We start from the raw sequence: 24,873 nt of genomic DNA, 5'->3' as shown, positions 1-24,873 counted from the left end.
TCGTTTGTTTTTTATTATTGAACTCGAATAAACTTGAGAATGTTTCTTGCATCAAGGAAGATAATATCATTTTTACAAAGGTTTAAATTCGAAACTTGTTATGTTTTCAACTTTCCTGCAGACCATGCAACGATAACTGTTGCCCTGTCGACTGTGTCTGGGAGAACTGGAGTGATTGGTCAAGCTGCTCAAAAACTTGCGAAAGGGGTTAGAAGCATAACAATATTGCCCATATCAAAATAAACACACAACTAATATAAATTTGTTTCCAGGTACGCAGTCCAGGTTCAGAAGCAAGAGCGTATTTGAATTTTGCGGTGGTTAACCTTGCAATGGCAGCTTCACGGAAGAGAGAACGTGCAATGATGTTTGCTGTCCTGCAGATTGTGTGTGGGGTCAATGGTCGGCTTGGGGAGAGTAAGTTGATTTTTCCGGGTTTGTTCAATTCCAATGCAAGTGGATATAATAAGAAAATTTGAGATTCACATGCTACTTAACCGCCAAAATGTTTCGACCATAGTCATTAACATTATACTGTACTTGCAGCTGCAGCAAATCGTGTGAAACTGGTTTAAAGGTAAGGACAAGAGATATTACTTCAAACAAAACTTGCAACGGGGCCGATTGCATTGGCGAACACAGGGAGAAACAACAGTGCAACACTCAATGTTGTCCTGGTTAGTTTAAATATAATCTAATTTCCTTAAACTTATTCAAATGTAATTTTCAATGTCGCTTAGGTTTTATTGCAATCGTCAAATGACCACAAAAATATGTTACTAAAACATCATTTTGTTTACAGTTGACTGTGCTGTTTCGGTTTGGAACAACTGGAGCGCTTGTCCACAAACATGTGGCGTTGCGAACAACAAAGTCAGGAACAGATCAGTGATCACTAATAACACGTGTGGAGGGAAGGAGTGTCCGACCCTGCAGGAAATTGAGAGTTGTGAAGTGGTTTGTTACAATGGAGCCACTGCGACTGCTATAGGATGTTTATGTGAACCAGGGTGGAGTGGTCTTTGTTGTGATCAAGGTACTTTTTTAAATTATTTCATTTGTTATCTGTACTACACAAAAGGTAATGTATTTGTGGTAATGTAATCTGTCGCTTTTAAAGCTTTTGGGAGTGTTTTATTCCCTTTTTACCCCAAAATCACAATTTTTCCAAAGCAAAGCCCTAAACAAGTAATCTGCAGCAATGAAGCAGGGTGAATACGTGACTGTCTGCATTTCCAGACGTTGACGAATGCACGCAACAAGGAAATAGTTCATGCCCCTTGAAGTCGGTCTGCGTCAACACAGAAGGAAGTTACCGCTGCGATTGCGACATAGGGTACCAGAAAAACGGCGACATGGGATGTGAAAGTAGGTTTCTGGCTAGTGTGGAAAACTTCGAAACTTGTGCACCCGAAACACTTTTTTTGAGAAAAACATGTTTACTTCCATATTGGTTACTCAGTGTATAAGCATACAGTTTGTTTTTGTTGTGCATGCAATAAAAATTTAGTATAACATACATTTGTTTCGAACAACAACATTTTATACCCTCTGTTACAGATGTTAATGAATGCACAAGTCTGATTTCGAATTGCCACCAAAACGGTCGATGCGTTGACACTGAGGGAAGTTTTCTTTGCGTGTGCAAGACTGGATATTCAGGAAATGGAACAGTCTGCTCAGGTGTGCCATTGCCTATTTTGTCCCTAATCTAATTTATATTGGCTACAGAAATATTGTCGGAATATGGTTTATTGATTATTGCTTTCAGTTGTTGTTAATTATCTCGTACTTTGTTCATGTTCCACATAGCACAATGAGGCTATAGAAAAAAATAGGTTGATGTTAACATTCAACATCAAGAATTCTTGACATTTTAATTAGTAGCAGAGTGTGTTTTTCTTGTTTCACATCATATCACACGACACAAATTTTGAATCACACGTTTTTCACCATGCAGAAATAAACGAGTGTGAAGTTGGCACTGCTACTTGCCCAGACAACACCGCATGCGTCAACACTCAAGGAAGTTATTCCTGCCCATGTCTGCCTGGCTTCATATTTAAGGATGGACAATGCTCTGGTTTGTTCTGTTGGAATTTTGTTTGTTTGTGATTCTTCTTGCAATACATTCGGTTGAAAACTATATTCAATAACAACAATCAGATTTCGAAAACATAAAGTTTTTAGCATCGGAATTAAATTACACATATTTGAAAACAAACATTTGTTAATCTGGTTGCTCTTTCAAATGACCTTGCGCACGAAACGTGTTCTTCATAAATAATTTGACTGATCATTGCTAAAACTTTTGAACCAACAGATGTCAACGAGTGCCAACAAGGGAATGCTGAATGCGATACCAATGCTATTTGCGAAAACAGCGTCGGTTCGTACAAATGCTTTTGCAATGAAGGGTTGTCAGGAGACGGAAAGACTTGTGTTGGTAAGAACTTAACGTAACAACTGAACATTAATAATTCTGGAATTGTATGTCGGGGCTTGGTTGGTGAGAATTCAGCTCACTACACCTATGACGGAAACGTTAGACAAGATCCGCATCAATAAAATATTATTCTGCGTGGCTACAATAACTTAAAGGGCTTAGAACGGTGCTGGTTAAGTTTGACTGAGATCTGCAAGGTTGAAAACAACACATGTTTCCTTCAAGACATCGACGAATGTAACGACCCACAGATGAAACCTTGCACCGGTGATTACATGGAATGCCATAACACAGTCGGTAGTTTTCAATGTACTTGTCCTTCCTACATGGGCCATCAAGATGGAAACTGCGTTGGTAAAACTGTCAGCGAATTTTCATTTAATCTTTGTAAATTATACTTGGAGTGATTGCGGGCGTTAACAGATCTAAAACAAATTAACATCTGTTATGCAAACAGCGTTAATTGAATATTGGATATTGCAAACAAAAAACACTGTCCACAACGTTGGTATTTAACAACACAAAGATAGTCGAAATGCAAGCATTTACTTTTCTGAATGCAAATTTTTATGCCTCAAATGTTGATTATTTTCCAACCTAAAATGACACATCCATTGTCATTCAGTTTCGGTTGCAGCAAAACAACCTAATTAGATTTCTTTCCAACAGACATGTGACAACTTTCATTTCAGAACTTCCTTCAACCTTTGGTTTGAGAATAGGGGAGGAAAAGAAGGAATCTTCAATGCTTGGAAGAATCAAAGTTCAGAAGTTGGCGCTTTACGTGCTTTCAGGAAGCGCAGCGGTTCTGTTGCTCGTCCTTTTTGCACTGCGGGTAAAGTATAGTTTTTAAAGTCTTTCTAAGTATCACTTATAGTAAGAATGTTATTTTTTGGACACAGACAATAATTGCACGTGTTTATGTGTTTGAAGTTGCGGTTTTAATGGAAGTATTTATGTTGAAGAGCAAATTATTTGTATTTTTAATCGATTGAGCATGTCCATAAGGGCTGAGCAATTGCAAACAGCATGTTAAAAGAACTTCTATTTAAAAAGGATTCGAATTTCGAACTTCAAGCTGAATGCCAGAAACTGAGCTTAACCCTCAATGTATTTGATGCCACCAATAGATATATCATCATACTACTGCCGAACAAACCAATTAACTGTGTAAGCTGCATACAGAAACAGTGGCCATCTGTTTCTGTATGCAGCTTACACAATGCATATTATTGGCTCCACTTTGCTTATCAGACCAATTAACATTAACTCTTTTTCCAGGTGTACAAAAGACGGACTAATGCTATATCAAACGATGGATTGACACAAAGGGACGAACAAGACCTCCGACAACGCCGGGTTTGTTGCTGACGAAATTGATGACAACGAACTTTAACGTCCGACTGTGATATTTTCAATTTTTCAAATATGCTTAACATGTGTTGTTTGTAACATACGTCCCATGCATGCAGTGTTATTCGTTTGGAATTGTGGTCATGTGTGGTCAACCGCCTTTGATGTGCGAGTAAATGTTTTGAGGGAGCAATTGCATCACAATGCCGCATGTGGGACAACGCCACAGCTGGAAGATGCTTTGATAAGAACTTTTTCCCGTGTTCCATCATTCGGGGAGTTTTTGTTTGACAGGGACACTTTATCTTAAATAATGCCCTAGAGACTTATCCACGTGGTATTTACGACCACACTGCCTTTCTCTTACAATATCGCATATCACGTGACTTACACTTTATATGGTAACGCTTTCGCCTTTCTGACCATTCTATTCCATTCGAATTGACTCTATTTTTAACAAGTCTAATTCTAAAGTCCATTCGATTCTATCAATAAACTATAATTGGAATTATTCTGTCTGCCCGAATCTCAGCCGAGAGCACAGGTGAACAGACAATTCAGTGGCAACTAGCAAACCGCTCAACCGAACTTCATTGAGACTCATTGCGCTAGCATCATCGAGACAAATTGTCAGGGAAGCCGCGTACCCTGCACGTACCAGTGTACCTTGGCCACAATATACCCGTGAAACCACTGAGCTCCTGTAGCTCAGTTGGTAGAGCGTTGGGCCGGGTTAGCCCAGGGTCCGACCTCAACGGGAGCATGATTTTTCAGATATCACTCCGACTTGTAATAAGTGGCTGATCCAGCTTGGCTGCAATGCCTTTGAACCTAATTAGCGTTAATAAACGGATGTATGTTTGTTTCTGATATTTGCATCACACTGAATCACATGAATTTGTAGTTGTTTACATTTTTGTTGTTGTGCGGAGTGAGGTTTATGATGTGTCTGTTAATCGAGTTTTGCTGTCAAAGAGGACTACAAACTTCAGCAAAAATTCCATGTACAATTTACTCCATGTACTATTGCAGGTTTTTTTAATGTAATAGCAGGTCCTGCCAATGGAGCTGGGCAAGCTGCTCACGACCTTGTGGAGGTGGAACGCAATCTCCAAGAATAACTCGGAATAAGGGAGAGTGCGGTTACTGCAGATTGCCAAGCTCGAGATCGTGCAACACCCAGTGTTGTCGAGGTAATGAAATAAAGAGCAGGTTTCTCCTCGTTTGTTGTTGAGTAGAAAATGAGATTAAGTTTGTTTTAAATTTATGAAACACATCGATGCGACTACAAAACCATGTTGTTGTATTGGTAGTTTCGGCAATAAGTTATAGCGATACAGATATTAGCAGAACATTGTGCGCACTGCTACGACCTATCAATACACATCAGTGCAACTGGTGACTGACAACGGTCTTGTTGGCTAAATAGCCAGAGAGAGACTATTCCACTTTGCACTGGGTGTCGTTCCGTTAGGTACCAAACTAAATATTTTTTTGAAGGAACGCAGTCAAGGTTTAGAAATGTGAGCGTTACGCAAATATGCGGTGGTTCCCCTTGCAATGGCAGCTTCACGGAAGAAAGAACGTGCAATGATGTTTGCTGTCCTGCAGATTGTGTGTGGGGCCAATGGTTAGCTGGCTTGTGTTCCAATACTTTAAAGGAAGGGTCTAACCTATTGCACTTATATAAAACAACAAATCTTTTTACAGTTTGTTGTTTGGTGTCTTAGAAATTTAGAGCGTTGGTTGTGCTATGCGTGATAAATAAAATCAATGAAAACTCTGATTTGTACTTCGATGAATGCACAGTGCAGATTACCAATTGCCACTTGAGCGGTCGATGTGTTGACACTGAGGGGAGTTTCCTTTGCGTATGCGAGCCTGGATTTTCAGGAAATGGAACAGTCTGCTCAGGTATGCCAATGGTCCTTTTTTCAATCCTCGAAATACAAATGGCTACCGAACCTTCACAAAAATATTAACACTAAAAGAAATTATTGTCCTTGTCTAACTGGCTTCGTGTCTCAATTGGGGCTATGTTCTGGTTCGTACTGACGAAATAGTGAACGTTATTTGATATTTAATGTTAGGTTTGTAAAAAACAGTTCACCTTTTTTAATAATGTAAAGCATTCAACAATTTTGGACACTGTTTTGTCAGCACATGCAAAGTAATAGCTGAAATCGCCAAGTTAAGCGTTTGTAAAGCGGGAGACTTTAGCATGGAAAAAGTTGGCATTATATCAGAAATATTTGCTAGTTCTATTTCGGTAAACAGATGTTAACGAGTGCCAACAAGGGAATGCTAAATGCGATATCAACGCAACTTGCGAAAACACCTTCGGTTCGTACAAATGTTTATGCAATGAAGGTATGTTCGGGGACGGAAGGACTTGTGTTGGTAAGAATTAAACTTGCTTATGTTTTCTTGTTCGGCAACTGATGTTGTTCAAACAAGTACACAAAATATCTTTTCTTCCGAAAAAACAATGGCAACTGTTTAGTGCGAAATTGCAAATATGCAAGTTTTCTTAACGTTCCAAGTGCACAGTGGTTTTCGAGACTTCACAGTTTAGGAAAGCAATTGACTATTTTGCTTTGTTCATATTTTTGGCCATTGTATCATGAGGGTGAGGTGCGCATGCGGTTGGGCTGCTCTGCTGAGGTATTTTCCAACTGCACAGGTTCTTCTATGTACAATATCTGTTGCATTAATATTTGGACGATGTCCAAGCTGAGGTTTATTGTATTGAAATTGTGAAATATCGTGTTTCTTGTAGTGTAGCACTGTAAATTCATTCACTATTCTGTTTATTTTATTTTTTACATAAAGCGGCAATTCAAAGTCATCCATTTAGTTCCCAAGTCGTAAAAGAAAGCTTTGAGCACAAAAAGAATATGTTTGGATGGATCTTTGTGCCATTCACAACTGGATCAAAACCATGTCTACCTCACACATCGGAGCAGAATAAATATTTTTCTCACCCTCAAAAATCTTCAAATTAACGAAGACAAGCTGGTGGTTCGTACATTTATTTTAGACCAAAGAGTGTTCAAACGTATATATTAGCAAGACTTTGCAGAAATTTTTAACAGCAATAGTTATGCTCTTTCCGTTTGCGTATGTTTGCTGCCAATTATTCACGGCGCATCGGCATGTTACGTACTTGTTCTAATCCAAAATTTTAAGTATGCATTTTCCGATGTTTTCGGACAACAACCAATCAATTTTTTAAAATTCATTGTAAAACATGTTTAATGGTGACAATAAACATGTAACAACAATAAAAACTGCTATTTAAATATTCCGAGACAGCATACCTGGGCAACACTGAGAGTTGCACTTTTGTTCATCTCTGTTATCACCAATGCAATCCGCTCCGTTACAATTCTTGATCAAGTGAATATCTCTTTCCCGTATCTTCAAGCCTGTGCCGCAAGTTTGGCTGCATCTGGACAAATTATCAAGCGGATTTTTAGCATCATTTAAACTTCATTACAGTTACTTTATACATCCTATGTAACAATACTGTGTCAAACCTCGGCTTCGGGGGAAAACGAATCATTATGGTATCAATTAGATGGTACAACAACTAAAATCATTACTTACTCTCCCCAAGCTAACCATTGGCCCCACACACAATCTGCAGGACAACAAACATCATTGCACGTTCTTTCTTCCTTTGAAACTGCCATTGCAAGGGGAACCACCGCATATTTGCGACACGCAGACACTTCTAAAACTTGACTGCGTTCCTTCAAATAAAATTTTTGTTATGTTTATTTTTAGTCGATACTAGGAATCATACCATATCATTACCAACCGTTTTCACACGTTTTGGAGCAGATTGTCCAAACACTCCAATTGTTCCAGACACAGTTGACAGGGCAACAATTTTGATTGCAGATTCTGCAAATATTTGTTTATAGTTGTAGAAAGAAGCAATGAGCAATAAACTTTACTAGATTTAGCGAATTTGGAACGGGGTTTAACGACTGGGAAAGAAACATGTTTAGTGGTATCTGGTGTCAACACCAAAATCAAAAAAATTGTATTGGAAAATCACCACCACCCACATATAAATATGACAATAACCAAACACCTTGCATTTCCATTCAAGAAATAAACACTTACTCTGACTCATCTGATTGGCCTTCACATTCGAATCCCCCGTACCGACCTTTCAGGTAAACCTTTCTTGATCTTAATCTAGATCCACCACCGCAGGAAACATTGCAGTTACCCCACACACCCCAGTTACCCCAAACACAATCCACAGGACATGGGTGTGTGTTACACGGTGTTGAGTCAATACCTAAACCATTGCAGGATTTTCCCCCACACGCGAGGTCCATGGAAATTTGGCGTTGACGGTGTTTTTCGCCTCCACCGCATGGGACAGAACACTCGCCGAAATCACTCCAGTCTCCCCATTGACAATCGACGGTCAGCAGTGAGTGTTACAGAATTGTGACGAGGTATCTTCGCCCATACATGGTTGACCACCACAATTAGCTGCAACCAGAGTCTGTCGGTTGCGAAATTGTGTACCGTTACCACATTCAACAGGACAGTCGTTAAATTTGCTCCACTGTCCCCACTGGCAGTTAACCAGGCAACATTGGGTGTTGCAACTTTGCGACTTCTCGTTTGGTCCTGTGCAATTTAAATCCCCGTGCCTTATGTATCGAGCTATTTACCTAAGTTTTGATTGAGTTCCCCCACCACAACTAACAGAACATCTTCCAAATTCGCTCCACGCTCCCCAGATGCAGTGTATTGGACAGGGGTGGGTGTTACAACTTCTTACGGATGTCGATAAACCGTTGCAAGTTAAACCTCCATGCCTGGAACTTACAGAGATATTTCTTGATCTAACCTGTGTTCCCACTCCGCAAGAGACAGAACACGTCTCGTATTCACCCCACGAGCTCCAACGACAATCAATAGGACAAGGCTGAAAGTTACAAGTTTGGAATGACGTTGGTGACCCAGAACAAGATGCACCTCCGTGCCTAGCACTTGCCTCGACAACCCTTGATCTTCTCTGCGTTCCACCGCCACAAGTTGCTGAACAATTACCAAACTTACCTCACGAACCCCAACGGCAATTTACAGGGCAAGAGTGAGTATTACACGAGCAAGAAGAACCAGAGCAAGAGCCTCCGCAAGAATGAGATCTTGTTGTAGAGCGAGATCTATACTGTGCTCCTCCGTTGCAATTGGCGGAGCATGATCCGTACCGCCACCATGGTCCCCAGGCGCAGTTCACCGGACAGCATCTTGTGTTGCAAGTCTGTCACGAAGTTGAGCCCCCGTAACACCGACTGCCTCCGCAACTTTCACTCCGGCCGTGCAACCGGGTCCGTGTTCTAATTCCACTTCCACAGCTCGCAGAGCATCCTCCCCAACTCCTCCAGAATGCCCAATAGCAGTTCCCTGAAACAACCATGATGATAGTAGTGGAAATGCGATATCTTTGAAAACAGAGATTGAATAAAATTTCTTTACGGTACAATTCAATGTACATATGTTCTCAAACAGAACTACTAACTTCCAACTTAGAGTGTAGAATACAATTGTTATATTGACAATTACTTGTTATCATGTACAAGCAATGAGCCAATGATATTCGTGATACCAAGCCGACAACACTATTGGTATCCAAGAAGTTGTTTGACGATGGTATGTTTCATAGCAGTTCGTCTCCGGTCTTTCGTACCTAGTTTGGTACCTAATGGAACGAATCCCAGTGCAAAGTCACCGCAAAGTGGAATAGTCTCTGTCTTGGCTAAATAGCCGACAAGACTGTTGTCAGTCACCAGTTGCACTGATGTGAATTGATAGGTCGAAGCAGTGCGCACAACAATCTGCAGCTAATGTCTGTATCGCTATAACTGGCGAAAATACCAACACAACAACATGGTTTTGTAGTCGCATCGATGTGATTCATGAGTTTAAATCAAACTTAAACTTATTTTCTACTGAACAACAAACAAGGAGAAATCGGCTCTTTATTTTATTACCTGGACAACATTGGTTGCTGCACGATCTCGAATTCGGCAATCCAAAGTTACGACACTGTCCCCTACTCCGAGTTATTCTTGGAGATTGCGTTCCACCTCCACAAGGTCGTGAGCAACTTGCCCAGCACCATTCAGTGGGCGTGGTGCCACATATCCAAAACCCGCAATGGGACCTGGAGTAAATCGTGCATGGAATTTTTGCTGCAATTTGTATTTCTTTTTGACGGCAAAATTTGATAAATGGAAACTTCACCAATCTCACTGCGCACAACAACTATATTGTTAAACAACTACAAATTCGTGTAATTCAGTGTGATGCATTTGTTAGAACCAAACATACACCCATATATTTACGCGATTTATAAACGCCTTTAAAGGAGTACAACTTATAACACCAAAAAGTTATTTGTTTTTGCCAGGATGTATACATCCTAAAACGATGCACAAATAATATCATTGAAATTTTGGATTTGAACAAGTACGTACCATGCCGATGCGCCGTGAATAATTGCCAGCGAACATACGCAAAGGCAAAGAGTTTTCAGCATAACTAATGCTGCTATAAATTTCTGCAAAGTTTTGCTAAAATAAACGTTCGAACACTCAAATAAATGTCAGACCACCATGTTGCCCTTGCTAATTTAAAGTTTAAATGATGAGTCACGCTTCTTCCTATTCGTAAGAAAAATGCGTGACTTGAGTCAAGAAGGGAATTTCAATTGAAGCCAAACTTATGACACATCTCTGGAAACAACGTCGCATCTTATTTCTCTGGCATCGTTGAAATTCCGGGTAAGACACTGAACAAGTTTTACACAAAATTTCCGGTATTATTTATTTTTATGCAACCACATTTTTAGGGATTTTACCGCTTTGGTTACATAATACGTTTTTAGCCGTTTTTTGATTTCAAAAAGATTTGTTTTGCTTCCATATATGAGGTAAAAGTGGTTTCGATCCAGTTGTTGATGCCAACAATGACCACCAGCTGGGACATTGCCCAGATTTTAATGCAACGGAATTTTTACATTGAAATCCAAGAACTTTATCACCGACCGCATGAAGGAGCTATAGCTCTATAGATATGAAAAATATATACGGTCGCAGACTATTAACATAGGTTAAGCGCCTTTCGTGGCAATTGGCAACATAGGTTTATTCCCTTACTTTTTTGGTTTGTTGTCCAGTTAAATAAACAAATACTTTAGAACAAAACCGATCAAAATACTTCAGGACGCCCTTACATAAGTTTGATACACGATATCCAGGAAAACAGAACAGTGATATTGGGACGAAATAGACCAATTCCTTGCCTTGCATTCCGCTTTTATAACCCTAGTACCAATTATATGCCATGTCGTTATTATTATTCTGCCTTGGTTTCACCATTGTGTTCGTAAAATTCTGATCGAAAAAATCTTTGTTGCCCATAACACTATTTGGCAATTCCGATACTTATTTAAAGTTCCATCTTTTTAAGATAAGGTATATATATATATTACCGGCAGGCTTGGCAGCCCAGGCAATGCAGCCTAGCTGGATGAGCCACTTTTTCCTGACCAGTCGGAGCAAGATTTGGATAATCAAGCTCCCGGTGAGGTTTGAACTCAAGACCTTGGGCTAACCAGGCCCAACGCTTCACCAACTGAGCTACAGGAGCTCAGTGGTGTCACGTGGTATATTGTGGCCAAGGTAAACTGGCCAGGCAACCTTCACATATACGTAGGGGATCTCTACCATCATATCAGACAACGCAGTTATATTCCATGCAAAGGCATGATTGGCAGTATCGCCCCAATGCTCAGGTCCTTGCTTGGCGATCACAGCTAACGTATCGTGATCATTAGGTTTGCAGGCTTGGCAGCCCAGGCAATGCAGCCTCGCTGGAACAGCCACTTTTTCCTGACAAGTCGGCCGGAAACACGTTTAGATTTGCCAGAGAGTCTTATTTGGATGTTTTAATACATATTGTCATTAGGGTGCATGTAGTTCAAACGCAAGTCTTCATTATTGTTTGGTTTTAATTCAAAAAAATTAATTCGCAGGGCAAATAGAACAGAAGACAGTGACATTTGTTTGACTTTTCAAGTTACATCAGTTCAAATTGTCACTACCCACGTTTTGGCTGACATTCTTGCCAGATGAGGAACATTTTACGTAGACAAGACATTACAGTAACTGTCATTCTGGATTGATACCAAATAAGATGATGTTCTTTGGAAATTTCTTGAATCTTCTACGTCGTGCCAGCCAAATTAGAACTCTGCAATATCATTTTCAACTGTTCGATCCGCATGAATTTTTCTATTGCTTTTTTATGATGGTTTGTTTGAAGTCGACTGGGAATGATCAAAATCCAATATAGTGGTGTTCAACCTACGGTTGGCGGACACAGAGGGCTCTGTTGGATGACTGAGGGTATTCGTGATCAATGAGCAGCATATTATTAAAATTTACATATATTTTTGTTATGAATGCAAAAACTTGTTGTAACTCTCAAACATGAGTGCTTTAAATTGCACAGCTTTTTTTACCACACCGGGATTTGAACCCAGGATATCCTCGCCACGAATCCCGATCAGGTTTACTTCTTGGTATATTTTTTTTTAATTTTTTTTTTCTTTTTTTTTGACCATACCGGGATTTGAACCAAGGACATCCTGGGCACGAATCCCCGATCAGGTTTTCTTCTTGGTATATGGGTCGGGCGCTTTTGTGCTGCTAACGGGGCGACACCTTGCGATAAATAACACAAACACACATAGCAGAATGTTATCCATTTTCTGTTCAACCGTTTGGTTGTTTTTTGATTTCCTGTCGGGTGCTAAATTAACCGTTGTGTGTAAGCCATAGAACAAACATTGTTTTGTTTGCGCTTTTATCGTTTTTATCCTCTTATATGTGTAAGTGTCCTTTTTCAAATACAAATGTAGCCACATTGAACACGCGGATTCAGGTCTTTGCTGTAAGCCGTCAGTGCAGAGTAACCTGGACGTTTACCAAGTTGGGGTTTGCGACCCTGCTTGGGTTATATTTCTCATTTGCTTTAGAAAAAAACACACATAGTTAATTGTCAATAAAAAAACGACTTGCGGATTTACAAATTTCTAAGGTGTCCTTCCACCAACCATCAGAAACCATGCGCTTAAAAAATGAGATTATATGCATTCAATATACTTTTGCAGGTGGCGTCGTCGAAGAAAACGATGATGCGATTCCACGCCTTGTGAATGGACCTGGGAGAGCTGCTTTATTGCACTCGGAAATTGTAAATACAATTAAGTACTTTACGGCTGTTTTCTATTTACAGATGTGCCAATACGCACACTCATCGAAAAATTTGGCTTTGAAGTAACGTTCAACGAAATGACCGTGAAGAACGAGTTGGGGTTATTTGAAAGTTTGTGGAAGATTAAAAAAAATCACATACTTGCGGTTTCGCTGCCGCAAAAGAAGGTGAAATAAAAAATTTCAATATTTCTCAAACGTCATAACTTCCTTCACGGTGAATGTGGAAACTCCAAGATTGAATCAATCTGTGCGTTCTGTGGTACAGTGACGTAATACAGTCTCTGGGAAAGTTTGTGTCCACGCACTAGCAAATATATTGAGGCAGAAGTGAGTCGAATGCCCCGTTTGCTTAACCGACTCCGCTGTTTCGATTGGCACAAGATTGCAAAGAAACTTATAACAATACATCACGCGCATGAAATGGCATGACATGACTCATTGGCCAAATGGTATTTGAAATAAGCCCTAGTAAGGTGATGAGTTTACTATTGGATGAGAGTGCAGCAAAGGACCAACTTTGCAAAGCCTACTGTAGTTTCTGCAAGGTCGTTATGTTGGCTTTAAAAGTTCTTTGCTTTGTTCTTTGCTTTTTGGCATTTATCAACAGTGGAGCTTCATGGTAAGATTGTTTTTTATTTCTTAAATTCGTAATTTAATGGAAATTCTCTTAATGTGCAAGTGTGCAAACTTTGAAAAGGAAAGCCTAAGCTAGGATGCTGTTAATCATATTCTATCATAATCATATAAGTAAACGTTTCGAACTCATACTGGGTTCATCATCAGTACTACTACAATGAACTGGTTGCAGAAAAGCGTCGGGTGTGCAAACTCTCTTTTTTAATTTGAAAATTTGCACCATCGTTAATAAAAAAATTAATGAATTGTTTAAAACAAAAATACCGTTACAATGTTCCATAGATAACATACACAACAGTAGTGATGCTACAAACGAAGTTACGACAAACTATTTTTTTTAAATTAGGCTTACGCCTTAAACATTAAAGTTAGACACTGATCTAGAAGGCTATGTTTACATATCGAGCTCCCTCGTGAGTTCGGTTTATTTTTTACTGTAAGTCGATTTTTTGCATCTGATTTAAAAATATGATTTGTTTGCCTGTTCTCCCACAACCTCGAGCGCTTGGTGCTTGGTGCTTGATGTTACCATACCAGACCAAATGTTGTTTGGTGGCAATTTATTGACTATGTTAGCTGTTCATATTTGGCCATTGTATCATGAGGTTGGGGTAAGTTTGCGGATGGGCTGCTCTACTGAGGTATATTCTACTGAGGTATAACTCCTTAGGTTCTTGAATTTCTATGTACAACATCCGTTGCATAAATATTTAAACGATGTCCAAGCTACGGTTTATTCTATTAAAATTGTGAATTATCTTCCTTCACACTTTCTTGCACTCTGGCACTGCAAAATCATTCACTTCTGTTTATCAGTTTTTTTTCACATAATGTGACCATCAAAAGTTTTTGTTTAGTTACAAAGTCGTAAAAGAAACATTTGATCGCAAAAAGAAATTTGATGGATGAATCATTCACGTTTAAATCCAAAATTTTATTCATATTATTTGTGCATTGTTTTAGGATGTATACGTACATGGGCAAAAACAAATCATGTTTTGGTGTTGTAAGCTGGACTTCCCTAAAACCGTTTAATTAGCGTTAAAGTATTTCGCATAGCAAGGCAGGATCGCTTTGAACCTAATGATCAAAATACGAGACCTGAGATCGCCAAATATAAAGGGACTGCGCAGAGGGTCGGGCCTGTCTAGTATGGCAGTAGTTCTGTATTGTCTGATTGCGGTGGTGGAGATCCCCTACGTACGTGATGGTCGCCTGGCAAGTTGTGCGCTTGCTCATGCAGCGTCATTCGTTTGGAATTGTGGTCGTGTGTGGTCCTTTGATGTGCGAGTAAGTGTTTTGAGGGAGCAATGGCATTACAATGCCGCATGTGGGACAACGCCACAACTGGAAGCTGCTTTGATAAGACACTTTATCTTAAATGATGCCCTAGAGACTTATCCACGTGGTATTTACGACCACACTGCCTTTCTCTCACAATATCGCATATCACGTGACTTCCAGTTTATAAGGTAATGCTTTCGCCTTTCTGACCATTCTATTCTATTCTATTTGATTCTGTCAATAACCTATAATTTGAATTATTCTGTATCAGCCGAGAGCACAGGTGAATAGAATACTCAGTGGCAACTAGCAAACCGCTCGACCGACCTTCATTGAGACTCATTGCGCTAGCATCAAGCTGATCCAGCTTGGCTGCAATGCCTTTGAACGTAATTAGCGTAAATAAACGGGTGTTTGTTTCTGATATATGCATCACACTGAATCACATGAATTTGTAGTTGATTACATTTTTTATTGTTGTGCGGAGTGAGGTTTATGATGTTTTTGCAAAAGAGAACTACAAACTTCAGCAAAAACTCTATGTACGATTGCAGGTTTTTTGAATGTGATAGCAGGGACTGCCTATGGATCTGGGCAAGCTGCTCACGAGCTTGTGGAGGTGGAAGACAATATCCAAGAATAACTCGGAGTAGAGGAGAGTGCGGTTACTGCAGATTGCCAAGCTCGAGATCGTGCAACACCCAGTGTTGTAGAGGTAATGAAATAAAGAACAGGTTTCTCCTCGTTTGTTGTTGAGTAGAAAATGAGGTTAAGTTTGTTTTAAATTTATGAAACTCATTGATGCGACTACAAAACCATATTGCTGTATTGATACTTTCGCCAATAAGTTATAGCGACACAGATATTAGCAGACCATTGTGCGCACTGCTTCGACCTGTTAATTCACATCAGTGAAACTGGTGACTGACAACAGTCTTATCGGCTAACTAGCCATAGAGAAATTATTCCACTTTGCGGTGACTTTGCACTGGGTGTCGTTCCGTTAGGTACTAAACTAGGTACGAACGACCGGAGACGAACCACAGCAGAACACACTACGGCCAAGCAACTGCTTGGGAACCAATAGGGTTGTCGGTTTGGTATCAAAAACATCATTGGCTCATTGCTTGTACCTGATATAAAGTAGTTGTGAAAATGATAGTTATAGTATAGACTCCTATTGGAAGTTAGTAGTACTGCTTGACAACATATGTACATTGAATTGTACCGCAATGAAATTTTATTCCACCTATTTATTTATAGAGATCGCATTTCGACTATTAATATCACGGATGTTTCAGTGAACTGCCATTGGGGATCATGGAGGAGTTGGGGAGGATGCTCTACGAGCTGTGGAAGTGGAATCAGGACACGGACCCGGGTACACAGTCCGAGTGCTAGTTGCGGAGGCCGACAGTGCTCTGGGAGCTCAACTACGTCGCAGACTTGCAACACAACATGTTGTCCGGTGAACTGCACCTGGGGACCATGGGGGAGTTACGGATCATGTTCCGCCAATTGTGGCGGAGGAACGCAGTCTAGATCTCGCTTTAAAACAAGATCTCATTCTTGCGGAGGTTCTTGCTCTGGATCTTCGTCTTCGTCTCGCTCGTGTAATACTCACCCCTGTCCTGTAAATTGCCTTTGGGGTTCATGGGGTAAGTTCGGTAATTGTTCAGCAATTTGTGGTGGTGGAACGCAGAGGAGATCAAGGGTTGTCGCCGTAAGTGCTAGGAACGGAGGTGCATCTTGCTCTGGGTCGCCAACGTTATTCCAAACTTGTAACTCTCAGCCTTGTCCTATTGATTGTCGTTGGAGTTCGTGGGGTGAATACGGGACATGTTCTGTCTCTTGCGGAGGAGGAACACAGGTGAGGTCAAGAAACATCTCTGTAAGTTCCAGGCATGGAGGAGTAACTTGTTTCGGCTTGTCGACATCCGTACGAGGTTGTAGCACCCACCCCTGTCCAATACACTGCATCTGGGGAGCGTGGAGCGAATTTGGAAAATGTTCTGTGAGTTGTGGCGGTGGAAATGAGATGAAAACAAGATCGGTGCAAGTAAAGGAACAACATGGTGGCTCAACATGTGCGGGCGAGACATCCTTTAACCAATCCTGCAACACTCGGCCTTGTCCTGTTGATTGTTTATGGGGAGAATGGAGCAATTACGGCAAATGCTCTGTAAGTTGTGGTCGGGGAGCTCAAACAAAATTTAGGAACATTGCTCGATTCCCAAGGTATGGGGGTTTAAATTGCACAGGAACAACCGAGGAGTCGCAAAGATGCAACACCCATTGTTGCCCGGTTAACTGCCAGTGGGGAAAGTGGAGCAAATTTAACGATTGTCCTGTTGAATGTGGTAATGGTACACAGTTTCGCAATCGACAGGTTTTGGTTGCAGCTGATTGCAGTGGTCAAGCATGTATGGGCGAAGATACCTCGTCACAATTCTGTAACACTCACTGCTGTCCCATCGATTGTCAATGGGGAGAGTGGAGCTACTTCGGCGAGTGTTCTGTCCAATGCGGTGGAGGCGAAAAACATCGTCAACGCCAAATTTCCATGGAGCTCGAGTGTGGGGGAAAATCCTGCAATGGTTCTGATATTGATTCAACACCGTGTAACACACACCCATGTCCTGTGGATTGTGTCTGGGGTAACTGGGGTGTGTGGAGCAACTGCAATGTTACCTGCGGTGGTGGATCTAGATCAAGATCAAGAAAGGTTGACCTAAAACCTCAGTATGGGGGATTCGAATGTGAAGGCCATTCAGACGAGTCAGAGTAAGTATTTATTTAATCGAAATGCAAGAAGTTTGGTTTTTGTCATATTTCTAAGTGGGGAGGTGGTGATTTGCCACATAATATAATTTCGTGTTGACACCAGATATCACTAAACATGTTTCTTTCCCAGTCGCTAAATTCCCCGTTCCTAATTCGCTAAATCTAGTAAAGTTCATTGCTCATTGCTTCTTTCTACAACTATAAACAATTATTTGCAGAATCTGCAATCAAAATTGTTGCCCAGTCGACTGTGTCTGGACCAATTGGAGTGTTTGGACAATGCCCAAAACGTGCGAAAACGGTTGGTTGTGCTTCGGTGTGCTTCCTAGTATCTACTAAAAATATACCTAATAAAATATTTTGTTTCAAGGAACACAATCAAGGTTTAGAAATGTCAGCGTGACGCAAACTTGCGGTGGTTCTCCTTGCAATGGCAGCTTCACGGAAGAAAGAACGTGCAATGATGTTTGCTGTCCTGCAGATTGTGTGTGGGGCCAATGGTTAGCTTGGGGAGAGTAAGTAATGGTTTTGGTTGTTGTACCATCTAATTGATACCATAATGATTCGTTTTTCCCCGAAGCCCAAGTTTGACACAGCATTGTTACATAGGATGTATAAAATAACTGTAATGAAGTTGAAGTTATGCTAAAAACTGGATGATAATTTGTCCAGATGCAGCAAAACTTGCGGCACTGGCTTGAAGGTGCGGGAAAGAGATATTCACTTGAACATGACTTGCAACGGAGAGGATTGCATTGGTGATAACTTGGAGGAAAGAGAATGCAACTCTCAGTGTTGCCAAGGTATGCTGTCTCGGAATATTTAAATGGCAGTTCAGAATCTCGTGCTAAATGCTTAGCAATTAAACATGTTCACTCTTGTTTTAAAGATATGACCAATGACGTGATACGATTTTCGGTGTTATGCCGTATAATCTAAAAGTGTTTCCCTCAGAAAAACATTGCAACAATTCTTTGAGTACGATTTTCTTTTAAAAACCTTGTGTGATAGACTAGTCCGATTATTGTAACTTAATTAACCACCTCGCTTTAAAAAATCTGCTGGGCAAATTTTTGTTTAGTCGATTGCACTGTATCGGATTGGGAAAACTGGAGCGTTTGCCCACAAACATGTGGTGTGACGAACAACAAAGTCAGGAACAGATCAGTGATCACTAATAACACGTGTGGAGGGGAGGAGTGTCCGACCCTGCAGGAAGTTGAGAGTTGTGAAGTGATTTGTTACAATGGAGCCATTGCGAATGCTACAGGTTGTTTATGTCAACCAGGGTGGAGGGGTCTGTGTTGTAACAAAGGTAAATTATTTAATCTAGGCATTGAGCCAACTGGCAAAATACTTCTTCGAGGGTTTGAATACAAAAATATTTCTGAAAATAGAATTTTGCAATAATTTGTAACTAATACCATGGAGCAAACAAACATGTTCGGTCATTGCAATGAAGAGTGCTGAAGAATAGGGCATACATTTGGCTAAATAAAGGCTAGTGGATCAATGCAATCGTGCAATTGACAGAATTGCTTTGGCAGACGTTGACGAATGCAGTCATCCAGGAAGTAGTTCCTGCCCAACCAGCTCAATCTGCACCAACACAAATGGAAGTTACCGCTGCAATTGCGAGCCTGGATATACGAAAAACAACAACTTGGAATGTGAAAGTAGGATTTTGGCTTGTGTTCCAATACTTTAAAGGAAGGGTCTAAACCTATTGAACTTATAGAAAACAACAAGTCTTTTTACAGTTTGTTGTTTGGTGTCTTAGAAATTTAGAGCGTTGTTTGTGCTATGCGCGATAAATAAAATGACATTTTTTTGTAAGCTACAAAGTGGTTTATTAAGGTTTTGCTAGTTGACATTAGTTAACATTTAATCATCCGCTTCTGGTTTAAGATATTAAGAAAAAGAAAGAACCGTCATCGTCTGGCGGAACCAGAATTGAAATGTTGGCGCTTTACGTGCTTTCAGGAAGCGCGGCGGTCCTACTGCTCGTATTTGTTGCAGTGAAGGTAAAAAAGCATTTTTATTTCAGCAGAATGATTGTGCGGATTTCTTTAAGAGTTAATTGATTTACGCAAATTAAATATTGGGTAAATCACAAGGATTAAATCTTAATTTTAGAGTTACATATTTTAGCAAATTTCTATTGATGAAATCTTGCATGTATATAGTTGCCAAATGTTGTAATTTTGTAGGCCAGAGTAATTTAGTGCTTTTAATCAATATATTGTATAAGGTGTACAAAAGATGGGCAAATTCAAAGACCGAAAGTTTGACAAATCCGTCTCACGATGAAGACAACGCGATAAAGCCGGACGAAATTAATGACAAAGATCTTTAACGTCAGACTGTGACACTTTTGACATTGAAATATGACCTAACATGTGCTGTTTACAAATAAAGCTTTGGTATATTGTCGTCTATTTCGTCGTCGGGAAATGTAACCCACAGAATTCTAGAAGTAACTCAGGCACAAAGCTTGAAAGTCAACATCCTGGAAATTTTTCTTTGTAAAAAAGGTGGCTCATCAGGCACCCAGCTAGACCAAGTGCTGTTCGAAAATTTTTTGGCAAGTCGGAGTAGAAGTATATGAGCAACAGTAATGCTAAATTTCAAAGCAGTTTACGTTTACATTTGCTTTCCGTCCATATTCAAGGTTTTTCATGGTATGTCTTTTATCGTTTGAAATCGATGGTTAAAAACTTTAATCAAAGTTTGACAAGTGTTTGAATTACTATTTAGACTTGCACTTCAAACGTTAAAAATGGCAAGATATTCAGAAAGCTACCATTCGTTTAAAACTATAAAGTAAAATTCGATGCAATAAACCTAGGACGCTATATAAAGGACTGTGGTTCCTTAATTTGGCCAGAATTTAGTTCTGTACTGAGCATTGTCTTCCCACCTGCAACACCAACCTATATCAGGATCATAAATTAAAATAATCTTAAACGTTTTGTTTTATATTATTTACGCAATATGTTGCTAACACAAATTTACTAAAGCACCAAACCATGAGCATTTCATCAACTATTACAGGTGGCGTCAAACGTCTGGGATATGAGACAAAACAAGGGGATTTGAAAAGTGGCAAACACTGTAGCCTACGATGCAAGCGATAGTTGTCAATATATGATGATTAATATTCTACACGTGGTGTGGACGTAATGACTATGCTCAGCATTTGTTGAACTATTTTGTTAAGCAATGGCAATCCTATGTAGGTTTATCGTTGTCTAGAAGTCTGTTATACATTTGTGTTCCAGTCGAAAGTGTTTGGAGCTCTTGGAATAGTTGGGGACAATGCTCCAAGACCTGTGGATGGGGAACACAGACATGGACTCGTATTAGAACCCGATCCTTTTCTTGCGGAGGCAGATATTGCACTGAATCTTGAGATTCGTCGCAAAGCTGTAAAATGAGCTGCTTTCCAGTCGACTGTGTGTCTCGTTCTTCGTTCAGCGTTGGAGCATGTTCATTAAGTTGCGGCGCAGAACACAGCTATATGACATCGAATGAAACTGACATAGGAATCCTGTAGGGGCTATTGTTTTAGCTTTTCATGTTCCTATTATTCGTGCAATACGCGTCCGTTTCGTATAGAGTTTGGTAGTTGTTCAGCAACCTGTGGTGGAGGAAAGAAATGGAGAACAAGGAATGTGGATGTCAAAACTGCATCCAAAATTGCCAAAAATGCCAAAAAATTGCAAATTTAATATGTGAGGTAGATGTGGTTTAGATCGAGTTGTTGATGCCACAATGACCCATCCAAACAAATTCTTTGTGTGCTCATGGGTTTCTTTTACGACTTGAGAACTAAATGGATGACTTTGAATTGCCGCTTTTTGTAACCAAAAATAATAAACAATTTAACCTCAGCTTGGACATCGCCCAAATATAAATGCAACAGATCTTGTACATAGAAATTCAACAACCTGAGCAGTTGGAAAATACCTCAGCAGAGCAGTCCAACCGCAAGCGCACCTCACCCTCATGACAATGACCAAAAAGTAACAAAGCATCTAATAACAGGAAACATTCGTTCTAATGTGGTCACAGAAATCACCTAAACTTGTGGAAATCCAAGCGCTCGAGGTTGTGGGAGAAAATCTGTCAGACATATCATATTTTATGCTCTGATGCAAAATTGCCGACATATTGTCAAAAATAAACCGACCGCATGAAGGAGCTATAGCTCTATGGATATGTAAAAGAACATTAACATCGGTTAAGTGCACGACCCATATACGTAGAAAAAAACCTGATCGGGATTTGGGGCCAGGATATCCTGGGTCTCTGTACGATGAGAAAAATTTATATTATGTCCGCTTTTTCATACTCAACAAACTTTTCTAAACTGCGAAGCCTCAAAAACCAAAGCACACTTGGACGTTGGTTTGCGAACTTTAGGGCATTTTTTTGGCAAACTCGCACTAAACAGTTGTCATTGTTTTTCGGAAAAAAGTTCATAGTTCCAAAGCAGCGAACTGTGTTTCAACTTTTCTCGGGCAACCAACATTTTCGTAGAAAAAAAATTCTCCGCAAAATTTTTTACATTTCCAGCATATTCATCACCGAGTTTAACCTCATCACAATGAATCACGATTAAAATTGTGTCACGGCGATATATGAACTGTGAAATGAGAGAGCTGAAATTTTGTAACAATCAGTTGGATGCTCATAAAATATCAATCTTCCGAGAATTAGACCACAGCCTGCGCAGAGTTCAAGTTTGTCAATTGACTTAATAGTTTTTTATAAACTAAAATCGATAGATTGATAATGGCACGCTTCATTAAAATGTATTAATATATGATAAATCATTTAAGATGCAATGATGAAAAAAAAACAAGGGTCTTTCCGGGTTGTCATTTAACGGCCAGACTTCACCAAATCCTTCTCTATCATTAGGTCATGTAAGTCAGGCAGAAGTTCTGAAAAGAAAATCGTGAGTTTACCCAACAAGGAAACACTGAGATTGTTTTCAGTCGAATCGAAACAATGTTAAGTTCTGTTGTTTATGTTGCCATAGTGTGTTCTGTTGTTATTCGTCTCCGGAAGTTCCCACTTAGTTTGGTACCTAACGTAACCATGTCCACTGCAAAGTCACCACAAAGTGAAATAGTCTGGTCAGTTAACGACAAGACTGTGGTCAGTCACCGGCTGCACTGATGTGAACTGATACGTCGTGACAGTGCGTTGAACGGACTGCAGCTAATATCTGTATCGCTGCAACTTATTGGCGAAAGTACCAACACAACAACATAGTTTTGTAGTCGCATCGATGAGTTTCATAAGTTTATAACAAACTTAACCTTATTTTCTACTCAACAGCAAACAAGGAGAAACCGGCTCTTTATTTCATTACCTGGACAACTTTGTTTGTTGCATGATATCGGGCTCGGCAAGTTGCAGGAACCGCACCGTCCCAAACTCCGAGTTATTTTGGGATATTGCCATCCACCTCCACAAGGTCGTGAGCAGCTTGTCCACCTCCATAGGCAGGGAGTGGTATTACATTCCGGCATTTTTCCACTAGCGTACCTGCAAATGAACATTTTGTTGAAATTTGCATTTCTATTTGAAGACAAAATTAGATGTACGGAAACATCACTAACCTCACTCCGTACAACTACAAAATTACGTAATTGAGTTCGATATTTATGCCAGTAACAATCAAACTTTCTTCATCCGGTTTATTTACGCTAATTATAAGCGGCTTTAGGAGAGTACAACTTATAAAACCCAAAGGTGATTTTTATTTGCATCTATACGTATTAAAATAATCTGCAAATAATATCAATACAATTTTGGAAGTACTTACCATACCGATGTCCCGTGAATAATTGCAAGCAAACATAGGCAAACGCAAAGAGTTCTCAACATAACTTTTGCTGCTTGTAATTTGTGGAAAGTCTTGCTCAAAAACATGTACTAACCATCAAATTGTCCGCGTTAGTTTTTAAAGAGTTTAAACATTGAGTCACAATTTCTTCGAATCTTCTTTGTCAAAGAAAAAAGACGGAATTGAGTTATGAATTGCAACTCAAGCCAAACCATATGACTCATCTGTGGAAACAACGACGCGTTGAATTTTTCTGGCAACATGTCACGAACCAAGTTCTACAAAAGTCACGATCCAAGTTCTACAAAAATTCTGGATGTTATTTAATTGAATGCAACCACATTTTGGGGAATTTTACCCCTTTTGTTACATAATATGTTTAGGAGTTTGTTGATATTTAATTTGCTCCGCTTTGTGAAGGTAGGAAGTGGTTTGGATCCACTTGTTGATGCCATCAATGATCCATTCTTAAAAATTATTTGTGTGTTCAAATGTTTCTTTTCCGACTTGGGAACTTAAGTTACGAAAATAAAGTGTATATCGTTGCTACAAGACGCTGAGGAAGTCTCGCCGGATGGTGGACGAAACGTCGGTTACAGTAGCAATAATAACGTTATTTTTTTCACATAAGGCGGCATACTGACGTCATCCATTAAATCACAAGAAATTTCTTCTTTTTCGGTTTTGCTTTGGTCCCGACACTTGTCTGCACACTGGGGTTAAAATTATGGAGAGTTCACTGCTCTAACTGTTAGACCGGAGGCATTTGCCCACAAGTTTGAAACTTTGTCGACTTTAAAAGCAGCAAAAAATTTAGTTTGGTTTGCACAATAAGTTTGCAATTCGGTGTCGGCCTCAAACAGTTTCTACGCGATAACAACAAAATTAATCCAGCGGATTTTATTCAACACGAAATCAAAGCTACGTAAAATCGAGAAGAATAAAATCAAGATTAGAAACTTGGCCCCTAATGTGTTCTGCTTCTCCATCAAAACTAAAGTCAACAAGATGGTAAGATGCCAAAACTCCTTTGCATATATACTTGTTTGTGGTGGATAAATCATATTTTAACAAAAAGTTAAATATGTAGCTTGTTGTGAAATTTCAAAAATAAATCTTTTTGTAACTTATTGGCATCTATACCATGTTTTTGCTTTAGTCTATTAGTGACAGTTGGCAACGAGGGCATGCTG

At 39.8% G+C, this 24,873-nt stretch overlaps 2 protein-coding genes, 1 long non-coding RNA gene and 1 pseudogene across 3 annotated transcripts; 2 read left to right on the top strand and 2 right to left on the bottom strand.

The window, feature by feature from the left end:
- The first annotated feature begins 39 nt into the window (after positions 1 to 39).
- On the top strand, positions 40 to 4,310 carry LOC145909504 (uncharacterized). The gene is made up of 10 exons (XM_082996892.1): positions 40 to 207; positions 273 to 367; positions 547 to 677; positions 803 to 1,036; positions 1,240 to 1,368; positions 1,561 to 1,683; positions 1,961 to 2,083; positions 2,324 to 2,446; positions 3,139 to 3,281; positions 3,728 to 4,310. Exons 1-10 carry the CDS (start codon positions 40 to 42, stop codon positions 3,815 to 3,817), a joined length of 1,359 nt encoding a protein of 452 aa, XP_082853018.1. The 3' UTR covers positions 3,818 to 4,310.
- Positions 4,308 to 9,251, bottom strand: LOC145909502 (coadhesin-like; annotated as a pseudogene).
- A 4,361-nt stretch (positions 9,252 to 13,612) lies between these two features.
- LOC145907973 (SCO-spondin-like) lies at positions 13,613 to 20,248 on the top strand. Its single transcript, XM_082995120.1, has 10 exons — positions 13,613 to 13,735; positions 15,591 to 15,751; positions 16,338 to 17,820; positions 18,039 to 18,121; positions 18,191 to 18,335; positions 18,493 to 18,623; positions 18,902 to 19,135; positions 19,368 to 19,496; positions 19,729 to 19,844; positions 20,072 to 20,248. The coding sequence occupies exons 1-10, from the start codon at positions 13,668 to 13,670 to the stop codon at positions 20,174 to 20,176; spliced, it is 2,655 nt and encodes an 884-aa protein (XP_082851246.1). The 5' UTR covers positions 13,613 to 13,667; the 3' UTR covers positions 20,177 to 20,248.
- Positions 20,249 to 22,273: 2,025 nt separating this feature from the next.
- LOC145908012 (uncharacterized) lies at positions 22,274 to 23,760 on the bottom strand. The gene is made up of 3 exons (XR_014402910.1): positions 23,660 to 23,760; positions 23,204 to 23,379; positions 22,274 to 22,769 (listed from the first exon to the last, which is right to left on the bottom strand). It is a non-coding gene; the product is annotated as an uncharacterized LOC145908012 (long non-coding RNA).
- Positions 23,761 to 24,873: the final 1,113 nt, after the last annotated feature.

The sequence above is a fragment of the Ascidia mentula genome, chromosome 7 (genome assembly GCF_947561715.1).
Source record: "Ascidia mentula chromosome 7, kaAscMent1.1, whole genome shotgun sequence".
Taxonomy (NCBI): Eukaryota; Metazoa; Chordata; class Ascidiacea; order Phlebobranchia; family Ascidiidae; genus Ascidia; species Ascidia mentula.
Note: the sequence above shows the minus strand (reverse complement) of the source record. Positions and strands in the feature narration are given on the sequence as shown.